The following is a 10,679-nucleotide window of genomic DNA, read 5'->3' on the forward strand; positions in this document are numbered from 1 at the left end:
TAATCCCTTAGAAGGTTCAAATGCCTCTTTCTTTTCTCCATTCCACGTAAGAGCCATATTTGAAGTGCTAATACACATCATTATAACCTTCCTAACATGTTCATCAAAGCCTATTTCTTCCAAAACCTTTCCCACAAAACACCAAGACATCCTATCATAGGCTTTTTCCAAGTCAATTTTAACAGCCATATACCCTTTTTTACCTTGCATTCTATTCATTGTATGGACCATCTCCTTCGCAATTATTATGTTATCATGAATACTTCTCTTAGGGACAAAACTAGTTTGAAAGGGAGAAACTAGTTTGTCCATTAGAGGTTTTAATCTATTAACAATCAACTTTGTAATACCCTTATACAAAACATTACATAAAGCTATAGGTCTAAATTGGCTTACCAATTTAGGATGCTCAACTTTTGGAATCACCACAATTAGGGTGCTGTTTATTTCTCTAATTCTCTCAGGATGGCTCCAAAAATCTTTAATTAGCTCTGTCACCGCTTCTCCCACTATATCCCAATTCTGTTGATAAAACATTGCTGGAAACCCATCCTCTCCAGGTGCTTTTAGGCTTCCCATCTGAAAACAAAGGCTTTCTTTATTTCATCAACACTCGGCTTTCTATTGACCAGTGCAATTTCTTGATTTGTGACTTTACCCCATTTCTGTTTAGTTTCAACCCACCCCTTTTCCATCTCTTGTTCACAAAAGAGTGTAGTATAGAAACTCTAAAACATCTTCACGATTTCTTCCTCCTCCTCTACCCAAACCCCATCACTATTTTTCAGCATTTTCACTCTATTTCTTCTTCTTCTTACTAGAGTTTTTGTGTGATAATATCTAGTGTTTCTGTCTCCTTGTTCAATCCATCTTCCCCTTGATTTCTGGTACCATAGAACTTCCTCTTGCTTTAACGTTTCAATTAACTCTTTTTCCAAATTTCTCTCAAGTTGTACCAAGAAAGGGTTACTCCTTTGTCGTTGCTAATTTGAATCCCATGCAGTCTGTTCATCAACCTTCTTTTCCTCTTCTCAATTCGCCCAAAAACATCACGGTTCCACTTTTCAACACTCTGCTTGATTCTTTGCAGCTTGCTATGTGCTTCATCTTCTCCCTCCCAACAATCTTTTAACATGTCTTTGAATTGTTCATGCATTTGCCAAGCTGCTTGATATCTGAAAATTCTTCTACTACTGCTGAAGGAATCAGGGTATAAGTCAACAATCGGAGGATGATGATAAGAACATATTCTTGCTCCCACCCTTACTTCAACATCATTGAAACAGTTCTGTCCATAAGAGTTGCACAAACACCTATCCAGTCTTTTATAAACCCTATCCAACCCTTCCTACTTTGGCCCCTTCCAAGTAAAGAAAGGCCCACTGGTTTCAATATCCAGCAAATTGCAACTATTGATCCAATCCTGGAAGCGTCTACATCTTGCCTCATTGATTCTTCCACCTCCCTTTTGCTCTAGGGGTGATTTTATTTCATTAAAATCCCTAGCTAAAAACCAGGGTTCATCAATCTCTTCCTCCAAGCACTTTAGTTTTTGCCATAAGGCTTGCCTCTTCTGTTCATTTGGGCTGCCATATACAATTGTTAGCAACAAGCTATCTCCACCCCACAGAACTCTACAGTGCAAAAACTGCTCATCCTTTTTCAACTCAACCACCTTTATGTCACACAAGTTCCACATTAACCATATACCACCAGAGAAACCATTTGCATCAATTCTAAGAGAGAAGTTAAATCCCCAACTTTTAATTTTTTTTCTCGCAGCAGAGCCACTTATTCTTGGTTCAACAATAGCAACCATATCCAATTTATACTTTTGTTGAAAATCTCTAAGATCAGCAGTTAACCCTTTACTTGCCCCCCTAACATTCCATATTAAGACCTTCATGAGAGAGTAAGCAGTCATAGAAAAGGGGAAAAAAACCAAACCCACTAAAGCCAAACGCCTATCAATCAACATCCAGATGTGGAGTTGCAACTCCATCTTCCACATTTATCTCTGAACATTCGATCGGGTCCTCTTCATTTTCATAGAAGATTTCATTCTCACCTGGATCCATGTTCTCTTTCCCCAACCTTATGTTTTGACCATCTCCTGGATCAAAATTCTGCATAACACTCATCCCAATCTTCTGTCTCCCCGTTGACATTTAATCTCGTTTCAGGGATCCTCCCAATACCCAATGATTCACACTCAAATTCTCCTTTCTGCCCCACTATAAGCTCCCTTCGTGCGCTTTGATTTACTCTTTTCAACTTCCCCTCCTTCTCCATCCTTATTCCTTGCTTTGATTCACTCATAGTTTTTTCCAGAGAAATGTCATGAGCCACTATACTGCTCTTTCTCACTTCTTTATTCATCTTCTTTATCATTTCCGTTTTAACTCCTCTACTTGGAGCTATATTAGTAATATCCCTCAGCACTCCTCTTTGATCCACACCTTCAGTGGTTACACTTTCATCATTGGCTTCCTCAACTTCTAAAACAGCAAACCTTGAACCCCTTTGTTGCTGCTGTACCATACTTATCGTCTTTTTTGGCCTTCTGTTTCTCTGTACAGTCTTCCACATCTCCTTTTTTCCTCCACGTTATTACCTTTCTCAGCTCGCATTGCAACTCTATCCTCTTCCATTCGATTTTGTTTCGTATGGAAGTCCTCACAGTTCTCTCCAGTATGCCCATACCTCCCACACTTTTTACATAATAGACCCATACACCACACTTAAGATCTGTCCCTCCACATCAAATTTCGGCACCAGAGGTTTATTTAGGTCAAGTTCAACACACATTCTAGCAAACTTCCCTCTAGCATATTGAGTAGTGTGTACATCAAGTCTGATTGCTTTTCCAATTGCATTACCCAAGTTCAACAAAAATTTCTTACAAACAGGGGAGTTGGTAAATCAGGAAACCTTACCCATGCAACCATTGTTTCTATCCTCTCCTTCTTGGGGCTAAAATCAGGTCTCCACCTTGCTACATTCAAGTAAGCATCAGATATAACCCAGGGTCCACCCATCAGAGCCTCCGTGTAATCCTCATTCTTTTGAAAACTGACTAAGTAAAAGTCATTTTCCAAATCAAAAACCTCTATATCCCCTCTTCTTTCCCATAATTGCTTCAGCTTTCTAACCATGAAATTATAATTCGGCTTCCTTTCCATTAACTTCACAATCAAAGTTAAGTGAAAAGGTCGATACAATCTCTCTTTTTCTTTCTCATCTAATTCAAATTTAGGACATAAAGGATTTGAGAGATCTACCTTGATGCCGTCACTTGGATTCAAAACTTTCCCAAAATTAGTGTTTGCTCCATAATTCTTCGCTTCTGCTTCCTCCTCATTCTTCGACCACTCCCACCAACAAACCTTCGAGTTCACGTTACGCATCAGAGATTCCCTATAGGATTTGGGAATTTTAGGATTTTCTTGCTCAGCATCCATCCAATCCTCTGTTCTTGCCTTCAATGTTTCTTGGCCCAAGAATTCTCCTCCTTCCATCCTAACCTTCTTCTTCCTCCGATCATAGTCCTCCTTACTCTCTTCCATCAGAACCTCACTTATTCCTTGTCGCAGTGTACGATCCAAGGAATCACTCTTTCCTCTGTCGCAGTGGTCTGCGGAGTCCCTCTTTGTTGAGAAGTGCAAGCCCTATCAAAGCCCTATCTTCCGTCTCTTGGGTGTGCCATAGTATTTGTTAGATGAATACTCTTTATTACTAATATAAGAGTTAGTTGGAAGTTAAATTTAGTCATAGATGTAAGATTTTGGTTCACTTTATTTTTTATATTTATAATTTTCTCAAACTAATTTAGGCAACTTATAAATTGATATATTATATAAGAGTCAAGTGACAATTTAGAGTAGGATGAAATCGGTACATTTTTTTTTAATTACTTTTAAGGCAAAATTGCACAAAAAAGACTTCCGAATACCGTAGTTTCTTTTTGAAAATCTCTAAGATAAAAATGCTTTTTTAACCCGACTAACTAACGTTGGGCGTTTTGGTTTGTTAGGACAGAACAAAATTGCTGTATGAGAAGCAGTTGTTCATGTTTTGCAGTAATTTTGATTGACTAGTGTGCCCGTTGTCTAAAGAACGGCTTCAGTATGACCCATATGAAAGTAGTTGTTCATGTGAATTAAAGGACAAATATATTTGTTATCAAGTGCTTTAAATATGCATATTTTTAGTAGAGAATCAGGTAATTTGAATTATGAAATGTGCGAAATTATCCTCGGAGTTTCGAAGGGGAAAAGAAATGTGTATTATTCATATCTGAATAATGCGGCTAAACAAATCTTATATTTTATATTAATCCATGGAAGGGTGGATTTTCTGATTTTATTTCCTTTTATTTTTAAATGATCAAGTTACTCGATTTATTTTAGGGAAAAAAGGGGGCTAGAATCTGTGGTCTTTTCTAGCTGTAACGCTTTGGCAGAAGACAGCAACAATTTATTTATTAATACTACTATTTTAACCTTCGATAACTGTTTTTTTTTTTTTTTGTGGTGAACTTCATGACTGCTCTTTGCTTTATCAATAGAGTACTTCTATTTTGTTCACGGAATATCAAGATCGCTATTAATGCTATTTTGATCAAATATATATTTGCAATTTTTTAAGTGGATACCTATATAATGTATACACAGATAATAGAGGAATTCTTGTAATTACTAATTAGTAATATCATAAAAAATAATTCCCCTTACCATTATCTCTCATTTATATGCTGTCCTGTGTTTATGTAGTTTAAATTCAAATTATAATTAAATTGGGCTATGAGTTTTTATTGGGAAAATGACAATAAAATACCACCTGAATTTCAAAAAGACAAATAAGGCACCTGAATAAGCAAAATGACATATAAGGGACTGGGTACCAATCTGGAATTCGGATTTTTGGCCAAAAGACCAAAATGCCCTGTCTGAAAGTGAGAGAAAGGAGAGAGGAAGGAGAGACGAAGACGTTGATGAAATACGGGAAGGAGAGAGGAGGAAGACACTGATGAAATCGGGAAGAAGAGAGGAAGGAGAGAGGAAGACGCTGATTTTCGATGGGTTCCCACAGCTTAAAATGTTATTGCCTAGCATTTCTCTAAAAAATTTTGGTTCTGTCTCTGTTCTTTGCATAAAACCATTTTCAGAGAATGTGAAGCTGTGGGAAAGATGAAGCGAAAATAAGAAAACAATGGCAAGCAATTACGTAACGTAACTGCTGTCATATGCCTGCTGGTTTTTGGTAAATCTCATTACGTGAGTGGTAAATTTCACTATACATGTAGTTAATTATGAATTTTACAAAATACATACTGTGATTTACAACTTTTGTAGTGAAAGTGACTACTTTGTTAATGGCTTTTGCAACCTGTTTTCAGGAGATAAACAACTTGTTTGTAAAAACTAATAAAATTTAACGCTAAATTTGACAAAACGTATAGTGGGATTTACAACTTCCATAGTAAAAATGACCACTTATTCAATGGGTTTTGCAACTTGTTTTCAGGGGCTGGGCAGCTTGTTTCTAAAAACTAATAAAATTCTATGCTGAATTTGACAAAACATAGAGTGAGATTTACAACTTTCATAGTGAAAATGATCACTTCTTCAATAGGTTTTGCAACTTCTTTTCAGGGGATGAGCAACTTGTTTCTAAAAATCAATAAAATTCCACGCTGAATTTGACAAAACACATAGTGAGATTTACAACTTTCATAGTGAAAATGATCACTTCTTCAATGGGTTTTGTAACATGTTTTCAAGGGATTGGCAATTTGTTTATAAAAACCAATAAAGTTCGATGCTGAATTTTACAAAACATGTAGTGAGACTTACAACTTTCTTAGTGAAAATGATCACTTTTTAAATGGGTTTTGCAACCTCTTTTCAGGGGATGAGCAACTTGTTTCTAAAAACCAATAAAATTTCACACTGAATTTTACAAAACACACAGTGAGATTTACAACTTTTATAGTGAAAAGTTGCCAATCCCTTGAAAACATGTTACAAAACCCATTGAAGAAGTGATCATTTTCACTATGAAAGTTGTAAATCTCACTATGTGTTTTGTCAAATTCAGCGTGAAATTTTATTGATTTTTAGAAACAAGTTGCTCATCCCCTGAAAAGAAGTTGCAAAATTCATTTAAGAAGTGGTAATTTTCACTACAAAAGTTGTAAATATCACTCTATGTTTTGTAAAATTCAGCATAGAATTTTATTGGTTTTTAGAAACAAGTTGTCAATCCCTTGAAAACATGTTACAAAACCCATTGAAGAAGTGATCATTTTCACTATGAAAGTTGTAAATCTCACTATGTGTTTTGTCAAATTTAGTATGAAATTTTATTAGTTTTTAGAAACAAGCTGCCCATCCCCTGAAAACAAGTTGCAAAACCCATTGAATAAGTGGTCATTTTTACTATGGAAGTTGTAAATCCCACTATACGTTTTGTCAAATTTAGCGTTAAATTTTATTAGTTTTTACAAACAAGTTGTTTATCTCTTGAAAACAGGTTGCAAAAGCCATTAACAAAGTAGTCACTTTCACTACAAAAGTTGTAAATCACAGTATGTATTTTGTAAAATTCATAATTAACTACATGTATAGTGAAATTTACCACTCACGTAATGAGATTTACCAAAAACCAGCAGGCATATGACAGCAGTTACGTTACGTAATTGCTTGCCATTGTTTTCTTATTTTTGCTTCATCTTTCCCACAGCTTCACATTATCTGAAAATGGTTTTATGCGAAGAACAGAGACAGAACCAAAATTTTTTAGAGAAATGCTAGACAATAACCTTTTAAGCTGTGGGAACCCATCGAAAATCAGCGTCTTCCTCTCTCCTTCCTCTCTTCTTCCCAATTTCATCAGCGTCTTCCTCCTCTCTCCTTCTCGTATTTTATCAACGTCTTCGTCTCTCCTTCCTCTCTCCTTTCTCTCACTTTCAAACAGGGCATTTTGGTCTTTTGGCCAAAAATCTGAATTCCATATTGGTACCCAGTCCCTTATATGTCATTTTGTTTATTCAGGTGCCTTATTTGTCTTTTTGAAATTCAGGTGGTATTTTATTGTCATTTTCCCCTTTTTATTCGTGATTATATATAAATGTATATCAAAATAACAATGACAGCAATTCTTTTAGTACAACAACGAACTAATATTTTCCAAAATAACAGCCCACGGTAAGCAGTCAATACGGCAAACACAAATTCTTTTCAAGTCTTCCAAGGGTTACAACTCTTCCTTCATTAATTATATTACACACACACACACACACGTGCATGCGTGTATATATATAGATCTATCTGATTTTATACACATAACAGAGAGAGCAGAGAAAATCATCAATGGCGGAGAAGAAAGTGATGGTGGTAGCCATGGATGAGAATGAGCACAGCTCTTACGCCTTAGAATGGACTCTTGACACCTTCTTCACCCCTTTCCATTCTTCTTCTTCTTCTCCTTTCAGCCTTGTCATCCTCTATGCTCGCCCCTTTGCCCCCCTCCCGGTCAGCGTCGCCGGCCCTGGTAAGTTCCCCCTATACTGTCTGTCCTGCTCGACTCGATCTGGATTAAATCTTCATATCCATATAAAATAATATGCAAAAAGGTGTAATCGTATGCATGAAACTCACATTCCTTCTATGGACTCATCTCTTTCTAATATGCTTCAATTATTATTATTATTATCATCATCACTACCACCGCCACCACTGTCATATATGCATGTTAAAAATAAAACGTAACTAGAAATTAGAGATTATGATAACATTCTTTGGTGGGAAGGATTTGTAGACGTGCTTCCAACACTGGAGGTGCAGATGAAGATGGTTTCTGATCAAATTGCTGAAAAGGCTAAGCAGATTTGTGCTGATAAATTAGTAAGTTTTTTTTTTCTCATTTAATTATATATTTGTTATTGTGTGGAAATGATAATTATATATATATAATATAATGTGGAAGGTGGAAGATGTGGAAGTGGAAGTGGCAGAAGGGGATGCCAGGAATGTGTTGTGTGATGCTGTTGATAGACACCATGCTTCCGTCTTGGTTGTTGGCAGCCATGGCTATGGCAAACTCAAAAGGTCCATTTTTTTAATAATTTTTTTGGCCATTTTTTTATAATTAAAACCATGATTTCATTTCGCAAGTTACAGCTTTATACATAAAATTAAATGAGGTTATTTAAAAAAAAAAAGAAAGTAAAAGTGTATCTAACACCCTAATCTTATTTTTCAGGTACATCTAGCATCTTGATCTTATTTTTTGTGTATCCAACACCTTAAAGATTAGGGTGTTAGATATAATTAAAAAAATAACATCAAGATGTTGGATGCATTAGGAAAATAAAATTGAAATGTTAGATACACCATACAAAAGATTAGGGTATTAGATGCACCTGAAAAATAAGATCATAATGGTGATCCATCTTTACCCCAAAAAAAAAAAATAAAGAGTTTGGATTACCCCTTCATGGCAAGGATGGGCATGTTGAATTTAAAAAATTAATTTTATATCATATTCTATTCATTTAAGGAACATTAAAATTATAAAAATATAAAATAAATTTTGAACCATCTCTAATTTTAATCTCTCTGTTTTTGCTTTGGACAAAATAACTATCTAGTTTCAATCTAAATGATCCAAATTGAAAAAGGGGTATAAAGAAAGATAGAAGATTCAAAGGCCAGAAAATTAACATTGCCTAAAAAACAAGGTGTTTCGATTGTTTTTCTTAAACTTGGTCTGCAACTTTTAAATGAATCAGTATATCAGTGTTAATATTATTAATATTAATATAAAATTTACAGCAAGCCATATTATTTTTGGATATATAATGTTTTCTTACTCATACCTTAAGAATAGTTCAACTAATTTTTATTTTTTTTGAGACTATCTGTAATACATGGAACTTACATTTAATTAGTAGCACAAAAACAGTTTACAAAAATGCAAAAATAAATTTATTGTTAATTAATTACGTCTAACTCGACTGAGTTTTTTTCCTTTTGTTTTTTTTTTCCCCCCAATGCAGAGCGTTTCTGGGGAGTGTGAGTGATTATTGTGCTCATCATGCTAACTGCTCAGTGATGATTGTGAAGAGGCCAAAGTCCAAACATTAAAGCCGTTAAGCTCTACCACTTCATCATTTCCACTTTATTGTATTATTATTATACAAACTATGCACTTTCGAAATACTTGCGAGGGTATTTTTATTTAGCATATGTAATAATAATTAGTTTTCAATGCTTTAAAGGTGGCCAACAATTATCATGATCAGTTTATTTCATATTTGTGTTTTATATGGGTGACCCTTCAGTTATTTGTTTCTCTCTGTTTGTGTTCAATACAAGTCATTTTGTTTCTGTTTGAGATAAAGACCCTTCCCTTTTAATTCTATGTTGTACGTTTTTTTTTTCCAATTAAAAAAATTAAATTCGTTTGCCAGTTGCGCAATTTTGTTCTTCAAAAATTGTATGATAATGCATAGTACTACTACTCTGGTTCTAATTAAGAGTTAGTTGACTAATTTGAGGATATTAAGAAAGAAGTTAACTCAGTTATTTGTAATAAATATGTGTTTTTTTTAAAATATCCATATTAATCAAGTGTATTGGCTGAAACTATTATTGTTATAAGAACTATCTTGACAAAAATATATATAAATATGAGAGATAAAGTGGATTGAGGTCTTATATTTATATCAAAGTAAAAGTCAAACAAAGTCTTATATTAAGAACGGAGATAGTAATAATTTGCATTTTACCATAAAAAGAAGTTATCAATGTTTAAAAAACAATACAGATAGGTAATACCTTTTATTATTTTATTTTCATTTTCAAGAATACTCTCTTTTTTAGCCATCTTTTGAGAACAATCTGAGAGTAAAAATCTAAAATATTGACATGAAAATGATGATTCATAAATAATTACAAACAGAACCACCTTGCGCTTGTGTCAAAAAAAAAAAAAGGAACCATTTTGGGCTTAGGAGGCCCATGTATTTATTTCAACCCAATTCTTTGTCGTTTAGCAAACAAACTCCCTGTCCTCCTTCTCAAGCCACTCCTCCGTTTCCCTCCGTCTCCGAGCCGCGAAGGTTGGTCGCTGCAAACATTTGCAATACCCCTATATTCCTCTCTACTGGGCGATTTCCACCTATCAACTTCTGACTCTTCCTCTCCAAGGAGACAGCTCAAGGAAACCTCTATTGCCTTCGCCGTCAACATTGCTGAGGAAACTTCTGTCTCCTTCTTCTCCTTCGGCGTCAGCATTGCCGCCGACAGAAACTGATTATTTCACCTTAGAAACCGCGACTGTCTCTTCCCGCTGCTTCTGGTTTCTCTGATTTCCATCCTTCTAAGCCATCAACGTTGTCGTCGACGGCAACAGTATCTTTCATCACGGGGAACAGAATTTAGCGACTCAAAACTCTTCTAGGAGTTTACGCTTCAGGTTTAAATCCATTAACCAAGGTAAAGTTCTTCCTTTACATGCTACTCAAAATTAATAAACTTCAGGCCTTTTCATCTTTTGAAACTTACCGAGCACACGGTGCTGCGGATAAAACTTTTATAATCCGTAACTTAAAGTGAATTGGGTTATAGTTGTCTTTATTCTGAATTAACTGGCTAACAGTTATAATTATCTTT

At 35.1% G+C, this 10,679-nt stretch overlaps 1 protein-coding gene and 1 pseudogene across 1 annotated transcript; one reads left to right on the forward strand and one right to left on the reverse strand.

Annotated features, from left to right (window-relative positions):
- Window positions 1-922: 922 nt before the first annotated feature.
- Window positions 923-2,002, reverse strand: LOC114748847 (uncharacterized). Its single transcript, XM_028937304.1, has 2 exons — window positions 1,445-2,002; window positions 923-1,288 (listed from the first exon to the last, which is right to left on the reverse strand). The coding sequence occupies exons 1-2, from the start codon at window positions 2,000-2,002 to the stop codon at window positions 923-925; spliced, it is 924 nt and encodes a 307-aa protein (XP_028793137.1).
- Window positions 2,003-7,391: 5,389 nt separating this feature from the next.
- LOC114748848 (uncharacterized) lies at window positions 7,392-9,133 on the forward strand (annotated as a pseudogene).
- The last annotated feature ends 1,546 nt before the right edge of the window (window positions 9,134-10,679 follow it).

This window comes from Neltuma alba, unplaced genomic scaffold, assembly GCF_004799145.2.
Source record: "Neltuma alba isolate B1F8T4 unplaced genomic scaffold, ASM479914v2 tig00005832_pilon, whole genome shotgun sequence".
Classification (NCBI taxonomy): domain Eukaryota; kingdom Viridiplantae; phylum Streptophyta; class Magnoliopsida; order Fabales; family Fabaceae; genus Neltuma; species Neltuma alba.